At 36.4% G+C, this 27,463-nt stretch overlaps 1 protein-coding gene across 2 annotated transcripts in view; it reads left to right on the top strand.

Annotated features, from left to right (window-relative positions):
- The first annotated feature begins 509 nt into the window (after positions 1 to 509).
- LOC149819390 (uncharacterized) overlaps positions 510 to 27,463 on the top strand; it is a 112,958-nt gene continuing 86,004 nt past the window's right edge. The window contains exons 1-11 of one of the 2 annotated variants that reach the window (XM_089986047.1): positions 510 to 690; positions 773 to 1,177; positions 4,935 to 5,093; positions 6,545 to 6,619; positions 7,026 to 7,104; positions 9,847 to 9,911; positions 10,525 to 10,614; positions 10,831 to 10,920; positions 11,119 to 11,205; positions 11,370 to 11,453; positions 12,594 to 12,713. In XM_089986047.1, the coding sequence (XP_089842173.1) occupies positions 1,085 to 1,177; positions 4,935 to 5,093; positions 6,545 to 6,619; positions 7,026 to 7,104; positions 9,847 to 9,911; positions 10,525 to 10,614; positions 10,831 to 10,920; positions 11,119 to 11,205; positions 11,370 to 11,453; positions 12,594 to 12,713 (942 nt within the window). In that variant the 5' untranslated portion in view covers positions 510 to 690; positions 773 to 1,084. Of the gene's footprint in view, positions 691 to 772; positions 1,178 to 4,934; positions 5,094 to 6,544; positions 6,620 to 7,025; positions 7,105 to 9,846; positions 9,916 to 10,524; positions 10,615 to 10,830; positions 10,921 to 11,118; positions 11,206 to 11,369; positions 11,454 to 12,593; positions 12,714 to 27,463 lie in introns of those variants that run through there. The other variant, XM_089986048.1, reaches the window with a different exon arrangement.

The raw sequence follows: 27,463 nt of genomic DNA, 5'->3' as shown, positions 1-27,463 counted from the left end.
GTCCGGATCGAATCGTTGCGAGACCGGATGTGAGTCGGCGAAGGAGGTAATTTTCCGCGGGGAAACGCTTCCCGCCGGGCAAAAGCTGCAGGAAACTGGTTTTTATCTTTAAACCCCGTTTGAGTAATTTGCGAAAAGCCTCCAAACTCATCAGGTATTTAAAAGCCAGCCAATATTTCAGTTACTACATTCAACACCCTACTTTTTTCATTTATGTTTCAAAAACACGCTTGGTCGTAAAATCAACAAGTTGTCATTTCTTTAGTTAAATAAATAACTAAAAGGGTCTCGTTAACCGTTGGTCATCATTTTGTTTCCTTTAATGAGAGAGCTTATTGGGATTATTTATTTCATCAGAAAAAGGACAAAAACACCATTATTACACCTCAGACGGCTAGATGAAACACGCTGCGACAAAGTAGGCGGTTGGACGTAATAATCAAAACATTAAGCGTCTTTTCGTAAATAGCATTTACGCGATATTAATATCCAGTCGGAAGATCCCAACCCGGCTGATCTTCGGCAGAGTGAGGCCACTTTGCCTTCTCCTTCTTAGGGGCTCCCTGGATCTGCTTCTTCCTCCGCGCCATTGTGCCCTAAACTTTTCTTCTTCTTTTTTATTCTATGCGAACCCGTACGACGACGATCCGATCGTTCGCAACCCTCGATCGGCATTCCATTTCTTCCGAGGTCGTTATTCGCGGTTTTGCATTCCATTTTGAAGATCTGGTTCGGCTGTTTTCTTGGATTTTTGATTCGTTTTCGTCTGCAGATCTTTGTTTTCGTTCCCGTTTGGGATTTCGTGGAATGAATTTCATCGGCGGTGGGAAGGAGGAGGCTTTGATTGTTTTGTGATGTTTGATTAGGGGGATTTCGCGGTCAGGGGCGGGGAATTGCCGAGGCCGTGATGTTCGTGCGAGTTTCCGGCGAGTCGGTGCGGGCAGAACCGATGCCCTAGCAACTCTCGACGGGCCCAGTGGGGTAATTCGGGTTGTTTGCGGTTGGCTTTGGCGTGGTCTTCCGGTTTCGTCGAAGTGGGAGATGGGGGATTGATTAAGGGCTTTGATTCGCGTTTGGTTGTGAGATGGATCTATCGAAGGTCGGGGAAAGGATTCTTAGCACTGTTAGATCCGCGAAGTCTTTGGGGCTTCTTCCCTTCCAGTCGGATCGTCCCGAGGTATGCCTCTGCGTGCGTGTGTTGGTGTTTGGGAGTGAGTAGTAGGATTTATCATTGCAAATTGATTATCTATTTTTGCATTTTAATCGACATTGATGGAAAATTTAGGAATTACGAACTTATTGGTGTAGCTGGAGAGAGAGTGACAAATTTCTTTCCAAAACGCAAAATTCTCCTGTAATTTTTTTAATAACATCGATTGCTTCTCACTATGGGGAAATATTTGGTATGAGGGTCTTTCTAATATATAGTTTCAGACTGGCGGATAATGTTGGAGTGGTGGGAATTAGGAAATTGAGGTACTTTAAAGTGCGTTTGGGGGGTGGGGGTTTGGTGCATCTGCTTATTTTGGAAACTCGGTAAAAAAGGATTTTGCACTATGGAGCACAATCACGATCTCCCAATTCATCCTAGACTTCTAGGGGGTTGGCTTTATCCGAACACATCTATACAGCCACTTAGCATCAACAGCAGCGTAGTACAGTTGGCTGAACACTCTGAGGCTATGTCACAAAGATACATGGACACGAGGATGTGTGACGCGGATTCCTCTTGAAAGTTAAAAAATTTGTTGGAAAACAGGACACGAGGACACGGTTTCTTTTAAATTTTTAATCAATAAAAAACTATTTTATGGTCTTTTTAGCATAAAAAAATACATTTTTATTGAAATAAAACAAAAAACCATTAAAAATATTTAATTAATATAAAAGTATTCACCATACCTGTTGCTGCCCGTGTTAACGTGTCCGACCGTGTAGGCTCGCATCACCAAGGACAAGCCACCAAAATGGCGTGTCCCTGTGACATAGTTCCGAGGAGCGGTAGACAGTCAAGTGAAATCGATCCAATAACAAAGTCGGGGAAAACCTCTGATTCGGGTGAGCTATATTTCCATGAGACTAGTCTTAACAAAAACGTTTTTCAAGGTATATGCTCGTGGAAGACTCCCTATTTAATGTTGCTCTACTCGTCAAGGAGTTTGGTAGTTTCGAAACGTAATGTAGGATAGAACGTCGGGTTTGCCAGATTAAACCAATGGGTTGGAATGAATCAACCAATGGATTCTACACTATATTACAGAATTCCTTCCCAGTTTAGTTTCATTTCAGTTTTTTTCAAACAACAGCCCCTCCCATGAGCTATGGATCTATTACAAATTGATGAATTATGTCATGGATTTTCCTGGTTCAGGGCATCCTCTTTTAGCATTATCTTTAAACTTGTTGATGCCTTAGTGGATGCAAGAGCTGATTTTGCTTTTCCTCAACAATATTCCTTGATTGGTGGAATTGAAATTGGCCTTCTGCTCCTACTGGTTTTGGGACAGACTGTCCTTCCTGACAAAAGGAGGCTACAATTGTTCTCCATGTGGGAAAGAATCATTCTTTCTATTTCATTCCATGAAGAAATTCAAATAGTTGTTAATCGAATCAAACAGTAGCCAAGTAAGTCTATAGCGTAGCAAGCTTTCGAAGCAAGGAAAACAAACAAAGCAATTGTGCGAATAATGGCCTTTATTTATTATCAAAGTGAAGAAAAGATTCCATTGTATCACATATATATATATATATATATATATATATATAGAGAGAGAGAGAGAGAGAGAGAGAGAGAGAGAGAGAGAGAGAGAGAGAGAGAGAGAGAGAGAGAGCTGCCTACGGCCTTAGGTGCCTAAGACAGCCTACCGCGAACTGGGGTTGGGTGAGTTGTTTTTCCCAAATCTGACTTAAGAGATGCGTACATGGTCAATTTGCTAGGAAACTACACTTGGATCATGTTTTCTCAATAAAAAAATATGAATTTTTAAGCCTTGAATTGAATATTTATGATATTTTTAAAAATTTTACACTGTCGATTTTCAAACCTTATAAAAATCTACCTGCTATCGGAATCAAATGATACAAGAGTCCATTCCTATAAAATCAAACACGTAGAACACATATGTATAGTCAGATTCAAGAAAAACATGAAAAAGAACCCTTCAAAAGGCCCGTACATAGCGGTAGACATGGATCGGTGTAATCAACTACTCTCTCTCTCCCTATATTGGCTACTAATGAAGGTACATAATTAATGAGCTAGAAATCATAGGTGCAAGTTGTATCAACTCAATCTAACCACATAGATGTGTTCAACATAGTTTGCTTGCTAAGGATCAAGCCTTGCATCATGCTTTTTTGATGTAAAAATGTGATTGTTTGAGTTATGAAATTTTGGCCCATTGTGGGCCATTGATTTTTGGACCCCTTTAAAAACCCAATTACCTACCTCTTTGGTACTCTAGAGTGCCCCACAAGGCCTTACAGCTTAAGAACCTTGTGTATTTGGACCCTCTCTTCTCCTCTTGATGTACTTTGCTTTCAAGTATCTATAAAAAAACTTTTTGCATCCTTGTTTCTTTGCTCTCTTTGTGTTTGTGCATGCGCGTACTCTTGCTTCTGCTCGTGCGTGTGTGCTATGCATTGCTTGTCTGCTTAAAAGGCCTGCTTTCGGTGTTTGCAAATTCCCGAAGCTACGTCGCGGGGGCCTTCGCTTCTACGCCCGTGACAAGTTGTAAATCACATCTGTAACATTTGATCTACAAAAAGTTGAAATTTTTTGAAGAAAAAAGTGATTTCTATACATTAGTTCCTTAACTTCATTAGTAGCCAATATTTACCCTATATATATATGAAAACTGAACATATTAGGCCCCATTTCTTGTTCTGCCCTATAGGTTTTAAATGTTTGATGATAGATCCGAACCGTTAGATGTATTTAGCATGATCAATTTAGTGGGAATCGACTCTTGGATCATGTTTTTTTGACAAAAAAACATGTTTTTATGAGCCGGGAAAAACTGGTACCTTCATAGCCATTGATTTTGGATCACCGGAAAAACCTATATACAGGTCATATTCCGGCGATCCAAAAGCTGGTTCCCACTAAACAAAACCTATAGCTAACATCTACGGTGTTAGACGTGAGAAAAAGTACTTAAAACTACTATTTTTGAAGGGGCCTAACAAGACCTAACGAAAAAGGGGGCCTAAGGAACACATTACTCTCTCTCTCTCTCTCTATATATATATATATATAAAGTGTAGTGATCTAGTGATAGTGATAGTGAGTGATACTCTGGCTTCCCATAAAACAAAAACGGAATCATTTCTTTCCGTACTCTCTTTTTATTATTAGTATTGTATTGCTTTCTCTTGAATTTTATCTTTCAGAATTTTATGTGTTGTATAATTTGCAGACGTGGGATTCCGTTCCAAAAGAATTAATTGTATACGTTATAAAATCTACATAATGCTGTTGGTAGTTTTGACTCCTGTCCAGGACAAATTACTTTTCTTGTTATTCTGAAATTTCTTAAGCACAACAAAAAGAGGAATTAGTCACTATTTCTACTTTATGTAATGAGCACATAATCGCTTTAAAATACTTAAAACTATAAGAAGATTGCAACAACATGGCTTGGTGCAAACTATTTATGGTTTTCATGGAGGTTTAGATTACAATACCAACCATATTCCCTGGAAGTGTCTTGTCAAAGCATGCAAGATAAGTGGTGTACCTGTTTATGTTGATACTGGGTTGTATTCTTTGTTGCTTTATTGTGTATATGAGAGCAATGCCACTATATTTAGAAGTTTGGTCGTGATCTTGTGTATTTTCCTTTTTGTGCTTGTCGCATCTTTTTCGACTTAACTGAGATCTGAACTGTCAGTTTTATGATTTGATGTCCCTCACGAGTTTGGAGATTCTGTAGGTTCCTGAACGGGCAGCAACCGCAGCAGCAATTGCTCAAGCTCTTGCAAGCCTTCCACCTCATCAGCGGCTAAGTCTTCCATCACATTCAGTATCAATATATGGAGTAAATCATCATGATCAAACTGTTGAAGAATTAGAGGAAGAATTTTATGAAGAGGTTCTCCTAAGCTCCTTTTTGAAGCTTTATCTCATGGAAAATGAAATATATGTGAAAAGTTTGAGTAAATTTTCTCCACTCTTCTGCTACTTTAAGTAGTTCAATATCTTGTTTTACCAACATTTCTCTTGCTTTAGTGCAAGTGTAAACAATTATATTGTTTTGTCACATTGTCTTGGTACATAGTTTTGGTGGCTACTCCCTTTGACAAACATGTCCATTTAGAATTGAGTCTGGATGACAACCGGTAATTTTGCAGGCTGACCGTGTTAAGAATAGAATATTCTTATGAAGGAAAATTTCCTGAATCTTTCATTTTATCATGTGTTATACACAGAAAAGTTTACTAACAGATGGAATAATTTGCCTATATCATTTGTAAAAATCACGCTCAAAACTTGAAAGCATCTCAATGATAAAGTTTGGTCCATGAGAAATCATTGAAGGGCAGCACACAAAACAGTTGGGGGGTTGTTGCAAAAATTACTGGTGAAGCAATGAGGTTTGGCATCCAGAATATTAGGGGCCTGTGTGGCTGTGACCACCAGACTGTTCATGGCAAATTGGCAGTAGAATTGTCAAAGTTTGGGATAGTGGGGTTGGAGGAATAAAAAATGGAACAAGTTGAGGGCGAAGATACTTGCAAGATTTGAAGGGAGAGCGACTTCTCATTTAAGCCTTCTAATGGTAGATTGAGTGGTTTGATTATTATGTGTCCCAGGAAGTGGATGGGGGCTTGTGTTAATATTGTGAAATTTTCGACCACAATAAAATTTGAAGACATATTGGCTTCTTTTATTTTGTGGTGGTGTGCGCACCTGCAACTGCAGGCAAGAAACAACTGTTCTAGTTTGGAGTTGAAGGATTTGAAAGCTGCTCTGGATGCACATTGTTTTTTAGCAAGAGAGTTTAATGAGATCCTGCCCTTATGTGCTGACATATTAAATAGTCTGGATCCTTATGCATATGATACATTACATGAATACATGCACAAAGTGTCAAAAATATAGTGCTAACAATTTTTTTCCTGAAAATGCAAAGCCATTAAGTTTTAACGTTCTTTTTTCTGAGAAGGTAAGATTCAACATATTGAACATATATACTTTCGACGTGGCACCTAAATCTGCCTGACTTTTGCTGCAGACTGATGGTGTCGATTGTTATAGCATTTGATAATGAATTATGCAAGATTATGTAGTTCTGTGTAAATTTTCAAATTAGTCCTTAGTTTTGGCTCTTGATATTAAGTTGCTGCTCATAGGTGGGAGAAGAACTTGCAGATTTTGGTCTGAGATGAAATTGATTTGGTGACCTATTTTTCTCTATTATAAAGTACATTGTTACATGATTTCCTATTGGAGGAACAACAGAAATTATGCCCTTGACAAGTTTTACTTAAAACTGCCTCACGAAGTCCATGTTGATGAAACTTTACTATTTGGTACATGTAGGACTTTGATCCTGTCAGGCGTATGCTAGAACATATCCCATCAGGTGAAAATGATCCAAGTTATTTTGAAAAGAAGGTAATGCAGATTGATGCCTTTGCTATTTTTATCCCTAGTTTTCTTGATTAGCCATTTCTATTTTGTTATGGATCGAGGCTGTAGTTTGCTGTAAATGGCAAAAATGTCATAGTATTTTACCATTCTTAAGGAAATTGATAGACGTATTCCTTTGTTCATTCTTGTTTGTCTTCCTCCATGATTAGTGCAAAACTATGACAAATTTGTAAATGTACCTGATGACAATTTTGAGTGTTTTCTGTGCCCTTCCAGTTCTTGTCTGTTCTATGAAAATCATCACCTATTGGTGGGTGGATCTTTAATTGTATGCATTGACTCCTTGCCATCCTCTCTTTACAGAGATTAGCGAGTCAATAGATTTGTACCATTTTAGTACTGATGCTGATGCTACTTTCACCATATGTAGGCTGCATTGAGGTTAGCTCAGTTGGATGCAATATCAGAGCGTTTATCTTGCCATGTGATGGAGCACCATGAACAAATGGGTACTGTTCCTTTTTATTTTTATACATTTGTGTGATGACTAAGTAATCTCATTGGTCTTGTAGTTCTTCTTCTGTTTGATTTATCACTTATGACTCTTGAGATTTTGGCTTGTTTTTGTCAGAATTTTGATCAAGTTTATAAGCTTCCTTAAACAAAACATTTATTTCCTGAGCTATGAGGAGTTAATGCCACATAAAAGTCTGTAGGCATCCTTTATTATGGCGCACTTGGTTTGAAAGGTTTTGTAGAACTATTGTAGAGTTTGGTTTCCAAAGTAGTGCATTTGACCACAATCTTTTAAGAATAAATGGCCAATGCATTAGCATTCTCATTGTGTATGTTGATGACATTGCGGTGACTGGATATGATGAAGTAGAGCTTAGAAGGTTGAAACAACACTTGAAGCTGGTGTTTGTTTGACACTAAAGATTTGGGTCATTATGATACTTTCTTGGAATCAAAGTATTGAAATCACAAAAAAAGTCGCATCTTAAAGAAAGTATGTGTTAGATCTTTTGAAGGAAACTTGCATGTTGGCATGTAAGTTCTTAGACACTCCCATGGAGCAAAATGATAATTTATTTCAAAGAAATGGAGTGCAATGCGAAGATAAGAGTTAGGTATCAAAGGCTTATTGGGAAATTGATATACCTCACCATTACAGGATCAGATATCACATGCTGCTAGCATGTTGACTTGGTATCTGCTCTCTAAGTCTTCTTCATGTGTGTTTAGAGAGCAAAGATACTTGAAGAAGAATCTTGGCAAGAGAATCCTTCACACGAACAATAATTATTTCAAGGTGGAACTATATATGGATGTGGATTGGTTTAGGTCCAGTGTGGAAGATCCACATTTGGGTATTGTGCTCTTGTAGGTGGTAACTTAGTTTCTTGGTGGAGTAAAAAAACAAAATGTGGTCTCATGATCCAGTCCAGGATCTACAGCTCCTGGTTCATGCAAAAGGATACAATTAAGATTGAGTCTAAGTGAGATGGGTATTGAAATTGCTTTATCCATGTCCTTTCATTGTAACAAAATTCTGCTATACATGTAGCTATGATCCTGATGGCATGCAGTTGATTTGATAAACGACCATGCATACTACATGAGCCCAATAGGCCTTAGGTACACACCCACCAAAGAGCAAGGCTCGAGCAGTTTTCAAAATATGTCTATTCTTCCTCTTAGCCACACCATTATGCTCAGGGGTGTATACACATGATTTTTGATGAATAATCTCTTTCACTTGCAAAAAACCGTAAAATACATATTCTCACCCTGAATCCGAGTGAAGGGTTCTACTAATCTTGGCAGTAAATTGAGTCTCAATCATAGCGCAAAACCTCTTAAAGATTTGAAAAAACTCATTTCTATTCTTCATAAAGTAGATCCAAGTGAACTCTGTGTAATCATTAATAAAAGTAACAAAATAGCTAGAACCACCCTTAGACAAAACTGCTGATGAACCCTAGACACCCGAATAAACAAGGTCAAAAGCTATATCCGACTCTATCTCCCTGAATCCAAATGGTAAGGTATGACACTTTGTTAGCCTACAACTCTCATATTACTTTACATGGTCTAACACAGAAATTTTAGATCTACCCAAACTGTTCAAAGACACAAGATATTGTAGTCTAGAACTAGAAATATGCCCAAGTCGTTAACTCCACAACATAGACTCATCCAAAACTGCTGCTTCTAAACCACCTCCAAGTCTCTTATGACAATCCAAATCTAATGAGTCTAAATAATATAGGTCCCCTCTTCTATGACCAATCTCATTCCTTCTTTCTGAAAACTGATCTTGCACCAAAAAAGATAAGATTCATAGTTAGAGAAGGGACATGAAAAACTTGCGAGATATTCAAGTTGCTCACAAGACAAGACAAGGAAGTAGCAGATTCAATCTTGGAGACAGACATAGAGGACCCGTCTGCAGTGCGAAATGAGCCACTACAAGGATGACAGTTAGTCAGAATAAAGTGGAGACATGCTTTGCTAGTACCAAATTCCAATTTTCATGCACAATGCTAAGCCGCTAATAGTAACTATTTTCAACTTGATGATGTATGTAGTGATAAGCGCAGGAGAGCCATTCTACAACACATTGAAATTGGTCTATTGTACTAGGACAAATTAGTAAAATGCACTAAAGGGACTAATTATTCTTCATATAAATACATGAGGTGTTCTAAATGTAAAAGTGAGAGGTGAGGCCCTTTAAACAAGGTGTTTTCTATTCTCCTTTGTCTGTCCGTCCTATTTCTTCATTTTATTCTTCTTACAGCAGCATATAGGAAGACCCTGATAGGAAACACATGACTCTGACTGAGTGCTTCTCGTCTTGCTTGCTTCATTCTGCATAAATTATGTGCCTCCTTGGCACTTTTCAAAGAATGTCCAGCAAAATTCATCCCTTGTTGAAGGCTGTCAGGGTACATTGTTCATCACTGAGTATTTGCAAAGGCACTGGATATAATTCTTACTATTATGACACTGTCTCTTTTCCGTTGCCACTGGATTTCCTTCTTCTTGCACAAGAAAAGATTGTTATAGTTGCTGATAGTTTTATCTAATAGCTATCTTGTGGAAAATGCTTACGCAAGGGTTGATCATGTCATGTTGGTTTTATGGCAGCATGTTTTTGGTTGTGCAATGTCACTGAAATAGTTAGTCTTATCAGGCATCTGCAATTGCAACAACAATTCTTTGGGCTAATAGACATTTTTGCTCAGTGAAGGGGATGCAGTTAGTAATGGAGGTAGAGCAGGATTTGAAGGTTGCAAATGTCATATGCATGGTAGGTAAGCTTCTACTTTTGGACATTTTTTGTGCTTGTTGCTTGAAAAGACAATATAGCGCTGATAATTTGTCAACCGGTTTGCAAGGATTTTGTGAGTTTGCTATTGTCAGAGGCATGGATCAGTGTCATTGCTAATAGAGAACTGTGTAGCATGTGATGTTGAAGAATCCATTTTCTTTTCCAATGTTATAAACCAAGTTATGTCATGCCTACTTACTACATAACGGACAGAAATGATTTTGAGTCCTTGTGTGTGTGTGTGCCTGTGCGCACGTGTGTGTGAGAATGTGTGGGTGGGTGTGGGTGTGTGTGCATGTGTACGGGTGGGTAGGTGTGCATGTATCTGTGTTTGTTGGTGTGTGTGTGTGTGTCTGTGTGTGGGTGTGGATGTGTGGGTGTGGGCGTGGATGGGTGTGGATGGGTGGGTGTGGGCATGGATGTGTGTGCATGTGTATGTGGGTGTGTGCATGTGTGTGTGTGCATGCATGGGTAGGTGGGTAGGTAGTAGGTGTGTGTGTGTGTATTATTACAAAGGTTCACATTGTCTTCTTAGAACCATGATTTTGTACCTACTGTCAATATCAAGGATCTAATTCTGTTTTCACTGTAGAATGGTCGAAGACACATTAGGTCCTCAATGAATGAAGTATCCAGAGATCTCGTGGTTACATCTAATGCCAAAAAGAAGCAAGCTCTCTTGGTATTTATAATTTTCAGTAGCTATTTCTTCAAGTTTTCATTTTCCTTTGCCATATGCATTGGTTTGCTGGATGATAGTTACCTTAGTGCCATTTGTTTTTTGCTGAAATTTACGCATCTGATTTTTTATACGATTAACTTATCACTACGACACATCCACTGGTAGTATCTGTCTTATTTAGTTATGCAGTTAGTGATTGAATCTTGGAACATGCAGGACTTGCTTCCTGTCCTAACACAACTTCGCCAGGTTCTTGACATTCAATTGATGCTTAACACTCATGTTGATGCTGGAAACTATGTCCGAGTGAGTTTACAGTTACTCTATACATTTATGGAAATTTGTATCATTAGGTTATTTTGTTTAGTTTGAGGTTAGTGTGGTGGTGCTCAGTCTTGCTGCAGCAAAAACTTTTATGGCGTGATTTTATGCGGCAACGGCCTTCTAGAATGGTCTTTTTTGTTAAATACCCCATGCAATTTATTGTCACAATTTGTTGTGTAGGCATTTCAAGTGCTTTCAGAGTATCTGCAGATTCTTGATGGCTTCTCAGATCTTTCATCTGTGCAGGAAATGATCCTTGGCGCAGAGGTAATTGTGTTTCCAGTTATGGCAACTATTTAGGAGTTTATTTTGAAGTGTATTAGAATCAATTCTTGTTTTCTCCTTATTGTTGCAAAAGGTGCTGTTAGGCACATTGGATTTTGGTGTTATATTTCTGAACTAGGCTGACTCTTCTCTTTCTCCCCATAAAGGTGTGGCTGGAGAAGACGCTTCAGAGGCTTGACTCACTCCTACTGAGTATTTGCCAGGAGTTCAAAGGACAGAACTATGTCAATGTAGGTGATTCTACTCTGTATTGAGACCTCTTATTTAAATTTTTTGGATGAGAAACATAGTTTTGTTGTTTTTTGGCATTGCTTATTTTTGACTTGTCCAGATGCAGATTTTGGAAACTTGCTTTGTATTATATGTGAAAATTCTGCACCCATCCCCCCAACACGTGCATGCATGCAGATCCACAACATGCATATAATGCCTTTTTCTTTTTCGCTTTTCAAAATTTCATTTTATGGATGTAGATCTTGCTATCCCTTGTGCATCTTCTAACATCTTGTTGGATATAGTTTTTAAGTTCACAAATGTTTCCTGATGTCATGCAGGCCTTTTAGACTACTCGCGTATGCTCAGTTTATTAGTCATTTGCTATAATTAAAAAAGGCGTAAAAATCAGTTTATCTTACCCATCATCTAAAGTTTGATTAATTTTAACTAGTGTGAGAATGGTGCCTGTGGTGCTGGACTAGAGGACCACTGAATGGTTAAGCCTTGATACACTATCTCGGTTGCTGTAACTTAGATATTATGAACCCTCATAGATATTACATACTCTTCTGCTGTTCCTCCACCAGCATGATCAAAAGTACCAGTTTGCAATGCTATTATCATGGTGAAACTTCAAAGAGTTGCAACAACCCTGAAGATAAGCATTTGGGATGTATCCATCTATGGTCACTTATCAAGAATACCATGTCGGAACTGCTGGGTCAGCACGCCATCTATATATGCCATCTGGTTGGTTGTATAACCTATGGCATGATTCGGGCCAAAACAATATGCTTCCACAGTCATGTTGAAAGATCTATGCTTCTAGGTTTTGCTAGATGCCTTGGTAAATTTGACAGCTTTGTTCTGGCTGTTGGTAATTCTAGAGCCTATGCCATGGTTCTACTTGTGGTTAGTATCATGGGCTTGGAGAATCATATGAAATTTTCTTTGATCTATTAGATTCTTTTCAATATACTTTTATTTGAAAGTTTGAGTCACATATACTTCATCCGTTCCAAACTTCTACTACAGTTTTAGTGTTGGTGTTCTTGTTTCTCAGTATCTTATTGTAAAACAATATGTGTGAAATTGCAATTATTATGGATTATTTGACATATGATTGTATAGATGTTCATTATATGGTGTTACAGGTTGTAGATGCCTATGCATTGGTAGGAGACACTGTTGGGCTAGTTGAGAAAATACAAAGCTTTTATATGCAAGAGGTTCTTTCAAAAACTCAATCAGTTTTGAAGGAAATTTTGCAGGAGGTATATGTGTAAAAAAACTATGATTTTTTTTCAATGATCTAGTTTGCAGCATTGCCTCATAATGTATCAGAAGTTTGTAACCACTTTTGCATAATTTTTTTCTCTTTTGTGCTGCATATTTACTTCAAGTGTCTTCTTATAGTTTATTGTTGACAAGTAAACTTTTGTTTTTCCACTATCAAAAAGATTAAAAAGAGAAGCTGCAGATCTATTTCAAGTACATTCTTATAGCTTATTGTTGGCAAGTAATTTTTTTTTTACCACTAAAAATCTCAAAAAGGGAGGATGTTGTATTTTTCAGCTGTTGAGTTTACAGTATCCGGTAGACTTTTGATGCTTGCTGCTTCAAACCCTCAAATTAATGCACTTCTCTAGTATGTCTTTGCATGTAGGGTATTTTCTATAATGGAATATAAAAAATACAAAGAAACGCCTCTTAGGGTCTTGCAAAATACATAAGTAGGAACAGCACCGAGGACCACTTATGGGTTAAGATACAAACCCATGCACAATGCCACTAATGGACAACACAAGAGCATAAACAATATGTATTTGTATTCCAAAGAGAGCTTGAAACAAGCATACAACAAGAAGGGGATTACTCCCCTTTATATAGAGAAGAGAGGCCATATAGAGTCCTTAGGAACCACTCCCAACAACTGTAAATACAGCTGTTGGGGAAGTCCCAACAGCTCTAATGGCTAAGGACCATTATATCCTTAGCTAGAAATAAAAAAATAAAAATAAAAAAATAAAATGTGAAAAATGTTAAAGTGCCCCTATTGGGCACAACCTATTACACAAAATGAAATGATAACAATACCCCTAATGGGTATTATATATGCATATACAATCATATTATACACCTATATATGTACAGTTTAACACTCCCTCTCAACCTTATGATGTAATCACCGAAAGTTTGTCAAGTGGCAGTCCATCTCGATATGCATAGTCCTTTCATAAAATGTGTGGTTGCCAGATAAATAAATGATGCTCTTGTTATCACAACATAACCGCGAGGGTGAGTTCATCCGCACTCCCATGTCTTCTAATAATCGTTTCAACCATACAATCTCTTATGTTGTGGTAGCAATAACACAATATTCAGCTTCGTTTGATGACAAATAAAATTTCTGCTGCTTCTTGCACTTCCAAGACACCAACGAGTCACCTATAAAGAGACAAAAACTGTTAAAATACTATGTACATACTCACTGCTATACGTATATTTATAAATATACATATATCAAGGGTATTATGGTTATTTCATGTAATATATTTTAGTACAGTCCATTAGGGACTGAAAAGTCATTTTATTTTTATTTTTATTTTTCTTTTTGTTATTTTAATCCATGTGACTGATGGGAGGTCAATGGAGCCTCACTCCCTCTTGTATTACTATGCTTTTCCAAAGCATATTGTGAAGTGAATAGAATTCCTCCTTTTATTTTATGTTCTTTTGGGCTTTGTGCCTTTGTTCTATTGTGGAATTCATACTTTTTATCTCTTTTGTGAAATTGTTGTTGGTCCATTAGAGACCATACTATATTTGTGCACTTGTGTAGCCTCTCGTTGGCAATGTAATTGTGCACTCTTGTTTCATTACATGGTATCAGAGCTTGGCTCTTGAAGTAGTGAAAGCTATCTTGGGATTATCCTACGTGTGGTGGTGCTCTTCAATCCTTAGTCCTCATCCAATCCTTCTACTCAGGAATTCTTCATTATGGGCGAAAGAGATTTCACCTCCGTCATCTCCTACAAGCTCAATGAAAACAATTATTTAATGTGGGCAACAACAATGGAGAATCACGTCAAAGGTAAAAAACTATGGGGTTTTGGACATAATGGGAGATGATATAAAGGAAGATACAAAGGTAAAATCGTTTGTCATTATTGTAAGGAACCAGTGCACATAAGATCGGATTATCCCAAGTTCAAGAAAGTGACCGCCATAAGTGAAGAACTTCAAGAATCAAAGAAAGGGGGCAACTTCAATGATTTGACAATTTCCCAAATAGCAGAGGTCGTCTTACAAATTCTTAAAGCCACTCCTACATCTGGTGCCGCCATCTCCTCCTCTTCTCCTTCGAGTAAGTTTTCTTGGATTTTGGATTTTGGATTTGGGAGACTCTTTTCACATGATTCATAATGAGTGTCTATTATCCGATTGCATTAATTCATACTTTTCATGTGTATCAACCGTCGATGGTGCTTCTTTAAAAGTCAAAAGTATAGGAAACCTCAACAATATTTCAAAAAACTTTTTGTTCCAAATGTGAGGGTTATTCCAAAATTGGACTTAATTTTTTTTAGTTTCTCAAATTTACGATTATGGGTGTAAAGTATTCTTCTCATCTAAGGCTTGTTGGGTGCAAGATCTCCAATCAGGGAAGCTGATTGGGCAAGGCCATATAATAGAAGATCTTTACTATATGATTTTCTTATGTTTACCCAAAAACTCTTTTTGTAATCATGTCAAAAATATTAATTTATATCTTTGGCATAAAAGATTAGGACACCCAAGTATATCCAAATTATCTCATTTTTCATTTTTGAATTTTTTTTGTAAAGATAAAGATTTTGTATGTAAAGATTGTATACGAAAAATGCAAATGACACCTTTTGGATCTAGAACCTCCTTGTCTAATAAAAATTTTGAATTAGTGCATTCGGATGTATGAGGTCCTGCTCCCGTTATGTCAAAAGGTGGTTATTTATATTATATTACATCCATAGATGATTTTAGTAGACATACTTGGATATACTTCTTCAAACTCAAATCCGAAGACTTTTCGTTTTTAAAAACTTTCATAATCTTGTTAAAAATCAATTTGAAACAAATATTAAAGTCTTCCGCTTTGACTCAGGGGAAGAGTTTCTTTCAAATGAATTTTAATTATATCTAAAAACTCATGGTATTGTACACCAACAATTTTGTCCTAGAATCCCTCAACAAAATGGTATTTTCGAAAGAAAGTATCGTCACATTATTGAAACTAATAGGACTCTACTTATTTCAAAAGAAATTTCAAAAAAAAATTGGGCCGAAGCGGCCCTCACCGCAGTATATCTAATAAATAAAATGCCTTATTAAATATTGGAAAACAAATCTGCTATTGAAAAACTTTTTAAAATTTCTCCGGACTTGAAAAGGCTAAGGGTATTTGGATGTAAATGTTTTGTGTTTTTTGAAAAATATAACAAACTCTCTCTTAAAGCTATAAAATATGTTTTTTTAGATATGCTTAAAATAAAAAAGGCTATCGATGTTATGATCAAACAAATGATAAACTTTATGTTTCTAGAAATGTTGCTTTTCTTGAAAATGATAAACTTTATGGTTCTAGAAATGTTACTTTTCTTGAAAATGAAAATGGATTTTATTTTGAAAAACCTAAGGAAGAATCCGAGTACGCCTTCTTATTTAATTTGTTACCTAAATCAAATAATGAAATTGTTGATGATAATGACATTGGTAATTTTGAGTCTATTAATGACTCAAGTGAATAAAGAGAACCATCTCATAATCTCTTATAATACTCTAGACGAGATAATTGGGAGCATCTATGTGCTTTTGAAAGATATAATCAATGAACAAATGTTGAAGAAACTAGTGTTAAACGATCTGAACGAATACATAGGCCTTCAAATAGATTTGTCTCTTATGAATCATTTTCTCTGTCTTCTAGCCATTCATTCATATCATGAACCATCTAACTACAATGAAACTAAAAACATAAAAAATGGGTTGAAGCTATGAAAATAGAATTCGATGCATTACACAACCATCTAACTACAATGAAGCTAAAAACATAAAAAAATGGGTTGAAGCTATGAAAATAGAATTAGATGCATTACACAAGGCCCATACTTGAGTAATTTAACCTCTTTCCAAGGAAAAGAAGACAATAGGGTGTAGATGGGTCTTTAAAATCAAAACAAAAAGTGACGGGTCCCTAGAAAGATATAAAGAAAGATTAGTTGCAAAAGATTACTCTTAGGAATATGAAATAGATTATGAGAAAACATTTGCCTCAGTAGCTCGTATAACTACAAATAGGGCTATAGTTGCAGTAGCATCCATTAGAAAATGGGCTATATATCAGTTAGACGTTAAGAATGCATTCTTAATTGAAAATTTAAATGAAAAAGTGTACATGGATCCTCCCTCTAGTTTGACTAGTGAAAATGGTATGATTCTTTGTCTTAAAAAACTTTATATGGGCTTAAACAAGTCCCTGAAGCATGGTATGATCAATTTAGTGGTATTGTGTTCAACCTTGGATTTAAATCTTGTTACACTGACACTGCTCTTTTTGTAAGATATGCAGTTACCTCACTTATCATTCTCCTTTTGTATGTTGATGATATGATCATCACTGAGAATGATCAGAAGAAAATTGAAGAAATTAAAATTATGCTTAAAAAATCTTTTGATATGATTGACCTTGGTTTTTTGAGATATTTTTTAGGAATTGAAATAGCCTACTCGCCAAGAGGGTACATTTTTTCTCAAATCAAGTTTGCAACTGATATTGTTGCGCGTTTGAGAATCACTGACCCAAAATATGCCGATACTTCTGAAGTGATAAATACAAAAATGAGAGCTGAAGACGGAGTGTTATTAGATGATCCAACTCCTTATAGATAACTTATCATATCATTAATGTACCTGTCTATTATCAGGCCAGACATTGCGCATGCAATACACACTTCTAGCCATTTTCAACATGCGCCCACATTGGTTCACATGAGTGTAGTATTAAGAATAATTCGATACATCAAGAAAACTATATCTAAAGGGCTATTCTTATCCTCTTCGTCATCTTTAAATCTTATTGCTTGTACTGATTCTAACTGGGGAGGAGATCCCAATAACCGTCACTCAACTACAGGTTTTTGTGTGTTTCCTCCACGGAAGATGAGTACAAGGCGATGACTACAACAACCACTGAGGTCGTGTGGATGAGAGCACTACTTTCAGATATGGGTGTTGATGTTTTAGAACCTTTAAAACTATGTTGCGATTGTTAAAATGTATCTAATATATATATATATATATATATTCTGTATATTACAAAATACCCGATAGGGGTAGTTTTGTAATTTCACAATAGTTATTTTAGAAAACAACTATTTTCAGTTTTCATTTAAATGTAATTTTCTTTTTTCCTTTTATTTTTTGTATTTTTTAAATATCAAAAAGGGGCTCCAACATAGAGTCGTTGGAGCCCCCAATGGTCACAAATGTGACCGTTGGGGGCTCCCAACGACTCCATGGGAGCCCCCTTTTTGGCTCCCCTTTTGAGGCATTTTGCCTCCTCCTCTCTCCTCTTCCTTTTGTATAAATAGGGGTGATCCCCTTGTATATTTTTCATTCTTGAGAGCTTCTCTCTCTTTTCAATAAGAGGCTTTGTATATTGTTGCCTTCTTAAAGGCTTGTGCTTGTATTGTCCCTTCGTGGACTTGTGATATTGTCTCTTTTTCATTGTTGTATGTGCTTGTATGCACTCTTTATATTTCCGCAATATCTCATTACATGGTATCAGAGCCACTCGATTCTTGAAGGAAAGGTGCAGTTCGTGTTTTTTCATATCTAATAGATATCTTCTCACTTCTTGGCAACATCATGGAGACAAAAAATGACCTTTCTTTCAAGCTCAATGGAAAGAATTATATGATGTGGGCATCGGCAATGGAAAATAATCTCAAAGGGAAGAAGCTTTGGGGTTTTGTCATGGGATCCGTTCCGGAACCTAAGCTTATGCTCACGAAGATTGAAAGAAGGTCAAGAAAAGGCTCTTGAAGGAGATGCTCGCCTCAAGGCCATTGAAAGTCATCAAAAGGAAGTGGAAGATTGGGAAAGCAATCACGCAAAAATCCTTGCGTGGTTTATGAATAATGTGGAGCTTAAGGTATGTGCTAATATAGCTAAATTCCGTAGAGCCAATGAGGCTTGGTCCTTTATGAAGGGTATGTATACCCAAAAGGATCTTGCAAGAGCATACTTCTTGCAAGAAAAGATTAGAACCACCACGCAAGGTGATTCTAGCATTCAAGACTATTATAGTGCTTTAAACCCACTATGGGATGAATTGGCTCTCTTGGAGCCAAAATGGGTTTCTATGGAAGACATTGATTTAAGGCAAAAACAAATGGAACAAGAGCGATTGTTTCAATTTCTTTTTGGGCTACGTCCCGAATTTGAGCAAGTGAGATCTTCACTTCTCCATAGATCTATTTTTCCTCCTATTAAGGATGCTATTGCCGAAATCACTCAAGAGGAGACAAGGCTTGGCATGAGTAAGCATGTTGATGAAGTCCTTGCCGTATCCAAACCGGGTAATAATGTTAGAACCTATAAGCCTCCTCATTTTGGGAAACAAAGAAACTACAACGGAGGAAGAAAAATGATTGTTTGTCATTATTGCAATGAGCCGGGTAACATTAGACCCGCTTGTCCTAAGCTTATTGGAACCTTCAAGCCTAAAGTGGCTTCTCTTGAGGAAACCACCACCAAAGAAGATGAAGGCAAGAACAATGACATCAAAGAAACTCTTGGACAAATATCTGTGGCTCTCCAACAAATGCTAAAAGTTTCTTCCTCCACATCGGGTGCGGCTATTGCTTCATCATCTTCACCCGGTACGTATTCTTGGATCCTTGACTCCGGAGCTTCTTTTCATATGACCCCTCATGAAAATGCACTTGTTGATGTTTGCACCAATTCAAAGGACTCTTGTGTCTCTACGGCCGATGGAACTTTTTTAAAAATTTCAAGTATTGGTTCTTTTAAAGATTCACAAAATTTTTGTTTTCCAAAAGTAAGAGTTGTTCCTAAACTAAATTTAAACCTATTTTCGGTTTCTCAAATTGCCGACCATGGATGTGAAATATCTTTCTCATCTAATGGATGCTTTGTGCAGGATCTCCGGTCCGGGAAGCGGATTGGGCAAGGCCATAGAAAGGGAGACCTATATTATATGGACCATCTTGATCTCCCTACAAACTTTTTTTGTTCTTATGTCCAAGAAAAAAACATGGCAACTTGGCATAAAAGACTTGGTCATCCAAGTTATTCCAAAATGTATCTCTTTCCTTTTGGAAACAAATTTTGTAAGGAAAAAGAAATTAATTGCAAAGATTGCATTTTTGGAAAAATAAAGTCTATTCCATTTCCAACTAGAACTTTTCTTTCATCAAGGCCTTTTGAATTGGTGCATTCGGATGTTTGGGGGCCTTCTCCGGTTTGGTCTAAAGGGGGTTATTCATATTATGTCACATTTATTGATGATTTTACTCGGTATGTTTGGATTTATTTTCTTAGTCATAAATCGGAAGTATTTACTTTCTTTAAAGATTTTCATAAAAAGGTTCAAAATCAATTTCAAAGTAACATATCTATTTTAAGATCCGATTCCGGTGGCGAATACTTATCTCACGAATTCCAAAACTATTTAACCCAAAAAGGCATTTGCCATCAAAAGTCATGTCCTAGGACTCCCCAACAAAATGGCCTAGCGGAAAGGAAACATAGGCACATTATTGAAACCGCTAGAACATTACTTATTTCTAAGAATATTCCAAAGAAGTTTTGGGCCGAAGCCGTCTTAACCTCAATCTATCTAATCAATAGAATGCCCTCTTCTAAGTTAAAAAATGCTTCTCCATATGAAAAACTCTTTAAATTTTCACCCGATTTCAATCGTCTTCGTATTTTTGGTTGCAAATGTTTTGTCTTATCACACAAAAGGGATAAGTTATCTCCAAAAGCAATTGAATGTGTATTTCTAGGATATGGTGAAAATAAAAAAGGGTATAGATGTTATGATTTTAAGAATGATAAATTATATATTTCAAAAGATGTAACATTTCTAGAAGAAGAAAACGGTTTTGATAAACTAGAAGAAACAAATGAAATTGACTATATATTCTTATATGATCTTATTGATGACATACAAGAAGATTTTCTTGAAAACATTGATGATTCTCGTGAGGTATCCCCTCTTGACATAACACCCTCAAATGATAGTGATTCTAATATAAATGTTCATGATAGCGATACCAATATAAATGTTTACTCAAGAAGAAATCAAGAAAATCCTATTAGTGCCCTCGAAAAATACTCTCAAATTTCTGAATCCACTGAGGAACCACAAGTTAGGCATTCTTCTAGAATATCAATACCTCCAAATAGGTTTGTATCCTATGATTCCTTAACTCCCAACTATCGGGCATGTTTAATAACATTACACTCTTATTTTGAACCGGCACACTATAATCAAGCTAAATCTATACCTCATTGGGTTGAAGCAATGTAAGTTGAACTTAATGCGCTAAAAAAGGCCAATACTTGGGAAATAGTTAATCTACCCTCACACAAAAAACCTATTGGTTGTCGCTGGGTCTTCAAAGTTAAAACTAAAAGCGATGGCTCTTTAGAACGATATAAAGCTAGATTAGTTGCTAAGGGATACTCCCAAGAATATGGCATTGATTACGAAGAAACATTCGCTCCCGTAGCTCGAATGACTAGTGTCAGGACCTTAATGGCTGTTGCATCAACCAAAAAATGGCCTATTTATCAACTTGACGTAAAAAAAGCCTTTTTAAATGGAAGTTTAAGTGAAGAAGTTTATATGGACCCGCCACCCGGAATAAATATTAAGAAAGGTCAAACTCTTTGGCTTTTGAAGGCATTGTATGACCTTAAACAAGCACCTAAGGCTTGGTATGATCGTTTCAGTGATATCATGATAAAGTTAGGATTTCACTTTTGTTATACTGATACTGCTCTTTTTGTTAAACATGCAGGTTCTAGTATCGTAATTTTGTTGCTTTATGTTGATGATATGATTATCACTGGGAATGATCAAAATAGTATTATTGATGTTAAAAATATGTTAAAAAATAATTTTGATATGTCTGACTTAGGATTTCTCAGATATTTTCTTGGAATTGAAGTTGCATATTCTCCTAGAGGATATATTTTGTCACAGATGAAGCTTGCTGCGGATATATGTTCTAAGTCTGGAATTTCTGATGATAAGAAAGTAGAGACTCCCGAGGTTATTAATGCCAAATTGCGGTTGGAGGATGGGGTTCTTCTGGAAGATCCCACACCCTACAGACAACTCATTGGGTCTCTTACCTATTTAACCATCACCAGACCAGATATCACTCATGCGGTTCACTCTGTTAGCCAATTTCAGCATGCTCCTACAACTGTGCATATGAGTGCTGTTCTCCGAATCATCCGCTACATTCGGAATACCATCAATAAAGGGCTATTTCTATCCTCCTCTTCTTTCTTGAATCTTCTTGCTTATACTGATGCAGATTGGAGAGGTAATCCCAATGATCGAGTCTCAACTACTGGTTTTTGTGTTTTTCTAGGAGACTCTTTGATTGCCTGGCGATGCAAGAAGCAACAGAAAATTTCACTATCATCCACTGAAGCTGAGTACCGGGCTATGGCAACCACGACAATGGAACTTGTATGGCTTCGCAGTTTGCTTAAAGACATGGGAGTTGATATCACCGAAGCCTCAAAGCTTTGTTGCGACAACAAGAGTGCCATCTATATTGCGAGCAATCATACTTTTCATGAGCGTACAAAACATATCGAAATGGATTGCCACTATGTCCGTGACGAATTCTTGCGAGGAACTATTTCTCTTCCGTATGTCACTTCAGAATATCAGTTGGCGGACTTCTTCTCTAAAGCTCTTCCGGCTCCTCGCTTCATGTTTCTTCTTGGCAAACTTTCCGTCATCTCTCCGTAAAGTTTAAGGGGGGGTGTTAAAATGTATCTAATATATATATTCTGTATATTACAAAATACCCGATAGGGGTAGTTTTGTAATTTCACAATAGTTGTTTTAGAAAACAACTATTTTCAGTTTTCATTTAAATGTATTTTTCTTTTTTCCTTTTATTTTTTGTATTTTTTAAATATCAAAAAGGGGCTCCAACATAGAGTCGTTGGAGCCCCCAACGGTCACAAATGTGACCGTTGGGGGCTCCCAACGACTCCATGGGAGCCCCCTTTTTGGCTCCCCTTTTGAGGCATTTTGCCTCCTCCTCTCTCCTCTTCCTTTTGTATAAATAGGGGTGATCCCCTTGTATATTTTTCATTCTTGAGAGCTTCTCTCTCTTTTCAATAAGAGGCTTTGTATATTGTTGCCTTCTTAAAGGCTTGTGCTTGTATTGTCCCTTCGTGGACTTGTGATATTGTCTCTTTTTCATTGTTGTATGTGCTTGTATGCACTCTTTATATTTCCGCAATATCTCATTACAGCGATAACAAAAGCTCCATATATATAGCCACCAATCACACATTTCATGAGCGAACAAGACATTAAGATGGATTGTCACTATGTTCGTGAAGAATATTTAAAGGAAATAATTATTTTGCCTTATGTTCAATCCAAATTTTAAATTGCGGACTTCTTCACCAAAGCTCTTCCTCTACCAAGATTCTTGTATCTTAGCAAACTTTCGGTGATTTCACCGTAAGTTTGAGGGAGAGTGTTAAAATACTATGTACACACTCACTGATATATATTTATAAATATACGTATATAAGGGGTATTATGGTTATTTCATGTAATATATTTTAGTACAATCTGTTAGGGACTGAAAAGTTTTTTTCTTTTTCTTTTTCTTTTTGTTATTTTAATCCATGGCACTATCGGGAGGTCGGTCCAACTAGTTGTTGGACTGCCTCCCTTTATGTAAAGTGAGTCTCTATAAATAGAGCCTCACTCCTTCTTGTATTACTATGCTTTTCCAAAGCATATTGTGAAGTGAATAGAGTTTCTCTTTTTATTTTATGTTTTTGTGGGCTTTGTGCCTTTATTCTATTGTGGAATTCATACTTTTTATCTCTTTTGTGAGATTGTTGTCGGTCTATTAGAGACTATATTATATTTGTTCACTTGTGTAGCCTCTCGTTGACATTATAATTTTGTATTCTTGTTTCATTACAAAAACCAGTGGTTGAACATCTTTCATTGGGATCTCCTCCTCAATCAAAGTCAGTATAAGCAATTAATTCAAGTGGGAAGGAAGAAGATAGTAAAAGTCCTTTGGACATATAATTCTGTAAATATCTAATGATACTTATAACAACACTCATGTGCACGATAGTAGGAGAATGCTGAAATTGATTGGCTGTGTGCACTGCATATGAAATATCAGGTTTGGTGATGGTTAAGTAAGGGCCCAATCGTCTGTCGGTAAGGAGTGAGGTCATTCAAAAGGGTGCCATCATTTATCTTCATTTTGGCATTGATCACTTGGGGTGTCCACCCTCTTTGCGTATGTAATTCCAGACCTATTGATAATATCAGTAGCAAACTTGGATTGAGTTAGAAAATAACCACGTGTAGAGTAAACAACCTCAATCTCTAAAAAATATATCAAAAAACCTAAATTAGCCATTTTAAAACTTTGCTTTAAAACATTTTTAATAAAACTAACTTCATGTGTGTCTTCTCCTATGATGATCATGTCGTCAACATAGAGAAGGTGAATAATAATTCCTGCATCATATTTCTTAACAAACATAGCAGTGTCGGTATAACAGGATACAAAATCAAGTTTAACCATAACAAAACTAAACCTATCATACCAAGCCTTAAGTATTTGTTTAAGTTCATATATGACTTTACGTAAACAAAGAATCTTTTCTATTGGAATCCCATATCCTGGTGGAGGATCCATATGTACTTCCTTTAGTTCACTATTTAAAAAAGCATTTTTGACGACAACAACTAAAAGAGTTCTGACAGAAGTTATCCTAGCTACTAGAGCAAAGGTCTCATCATAGTCTATATCGTGTTCTTGAGAATAACCTTGAGTGAGATCACTATTGGTTTTGGCCTTGTGTACCCACCTACATCCTATAGATTTCTTCCTTTTAGGTAAATCTTCTATTGTCCAGGTTCTAGATTTGTCTAAGGATCCAAGCTCAAAATTTATTGCATCTATCTATTCAGGATGATCTTTGGCTTGTTTGTACGTATTGAGTTCAAAATAAAAAAAGATTTTTACTAAGCATGCTCTATATTAAGAAGAAAATGATTTATATGACACAAATCTATCTGGAAGTCTAGAGTCTCTAGTGGATCTTTTAATGGAGTTAGATTTCTGAGACACGAGATTAGAATATTTTTCTAAACACTAGTCCCATTATCAATGTCTCTTCTTTTATACTGCGTAACAGATGGTTCACGACTATCTATGTTTAGTCGAGGTTCTTTATTCACAATATCCATGCATAAGGAATCTTCCTTATCATTAGGAAGCAATTCAAACAGAAATGAGTAATAACTAGATTTCTTAGGCACATCGTGATCAAACAAACTTTCTTTTTTCAAAAAAGTCACATGTCTAGAGATATAAACTTTATCATTTTTGAGATCATAGCATTTAAAGCCTTTCTGTGTTTCACCATATCCAAGAAAGACACAAAAAGGCTCTAGGAGATAATTTGTCATTTTTGGTTGTAAGAATAAAATATCTGCAACCAAAGGTTCTCAATCTAGAGTAATCAGGACAAATTTTGTAAAGTTTTTCAACGGATGAAATATTTTAAAGCTTTACAAACAACATTCTATTTATGAGATAGACAACAGTAAGTGCAACTTCAACCCAAAATTCCTTAGGAACATTTTTTTGAAATGAAAAGAGTTTTGGTAGTTTTTATAATATGTCTATGTCTTCTTTTAGCCAAACCATTTTGTTGAGATGTGTAAGCACAAGATCTTTAGTGTGTAATACCATTGATTTTCAAATTGTTTTGAAATCATTTGACATAAATTCTCTCCCTGAATTGGAGCAAAAATTAACAATATTAGTTTTAAATAAATTTTGGACTAAATTATGAAATTTTTAAAAAAATTCACATATTTCATTTTTGTGCCTAAGAAAATGAATACAAGTATAACGAGAGTAGTCATTAACAAAAATCACATAGTAAGTATAACCAACCTTAGAGACAATCGGAATAGGATCCCATACATCATATTAATTCAAGTGGCTTAGAAGCGAAGAAGGTTCTTTCTTGAAAGGGACTAACCTTCATTTTGCCAAGAATGCAATCAGTACAATCAAATTTTTTATTATAATTTCTTTTAAATGTGGTACATTAGATAATTTAAATATGCTAGGATGACCTAGTCTTTGATGCCACAAAACAATATCCAAATCTTGTACATTGCAAAAAAAAGTATTTTGAGGAATGATTAACCGGTCCATGTAGTAAAGATCTCCTTGTCTATGACTTTCCCCAATCTGTAATCCGGACCGGAGATCCTGCACCAAACATTTGTGAGATTTTACAACGATGGTCAGTTATTTGAGAAATAAAAAGATTTAAATTGAGTTTTGAAATAAATGTAATTTTGGGTATACAAAACTTTGAAGAATTTTGCAAATTGCCAATTCCTTTAATATCAAGGAAAACCCCTTTAACAGTAAGAACATTAGACCCACTTGAATTATTTTTATATTTGAAAAGCAAAAGATATTCGAAAACATGTGAAACTAAACACCGAAATCCAAAAGCCAAGAAACCTTACTTGGGGGAGAAGACAAAAATCGCTGCACCCGAGATGGAAGAGGACGAACCCTTGATAAGCGGTTGTAAGGCTTCCACTAGTTGGGTCAAAGACATATTTCCAATGGATTTTGAATCCCCATTGATTTCATTCTTGTCCCCTTGAGAAGCTTCCACACTCGCCATTCTTTGCTTGTCCTTTCCTTTGAATTCAGGGCAATAAGGCTTAATGTGTCTCGACTTTTTACAATTATGACAAATAATCTTTTTTCTCCTCTCATCACTACGTTGCCTCTCGTAATTAGGCTTGAAAAAATGAGAAGGCTTGTAGGTGTTGGTGTTGACTCTGGGTCTTGAAACGACTAACACATTCTCTTTGAGTTCCTTATGCTCCAACATAGCTCTCAATCTAGTTTCCTCCATGCAAACTTTGGCTAATACTTCATGAAGGGTTGGAGGTTTATCCTTCTCACGATAGGTAATGTTGACCCTTATATTTTCAAATTCGGGTCTAAGTGCTTGCATAAATTGGGAGAATTGCTCTTCCAAGACTTGCTTCTTCCTTTGACGAGCGTCCTTAGTGGTATCGCAAATGGGCTAAAATTTGGCCATTTTGTCCCAAAGTCTCTTTAAAGCACCATAATATTCTTGCATACTTTTGTCACCTTGAGTACATTTGTGGATTTTGTTATGGATTTCCCATTTGTGAGCGACATCCTTTTGGGTGTAGGTTTGCTTGATAAAAATCAAAGCTTCATCCACTCTCTCAAACTCTAAAATATTTTCACATGGTTCCTTGCACATGCTCTCCATGAAAAGAGATAAAACTTTAGCATGACCTACTTTCCATGCTTTATAGGCCTTTTTGTACTCCAAGAGAGCATTTTCCCTCTCTTTTCCTTAAAGAGTCTCCTCTTTAGTCGCACCATCCTCTTCCATGACAATTTTAGTAAAAATGGGCTGAGGTTCCGGTGTAGAACCATCAACTTAGTGCCAAAGCTTCTTCCCTACTAAGATTCTTTTTACCGTGGTGGCCCACAAGTTGTAGTTGGTCCCATCAAATTTGATGGGAACAACAATAACAACTTCCTTGATGGCCATAGAGGTAAAGAAAAAGATAGAGAGAAAGAGGTAAAGAGAGAGTAAAAAAAAGAAGGAAAGAGGTTGAAGAATATAGATGACA

The sequence above is a fragment of the Nuphar pumila genome, chromosome 13 (assembly GCF_984573655.1).
Source record: "Nuphar pumila chromosome 13, dmNupPumi1.hap1.1, whole genome shotgun sequence".
NCBI lineage: Eukaryota > Viridiplantae > Streptophyta > Magnoliopsida > Nymphaeales > Nymphaeaceae > Nuphar > Nuphar pumila.
This window is presented reverse-complemented; position numbering and strand designations above follow the sequence as displayed.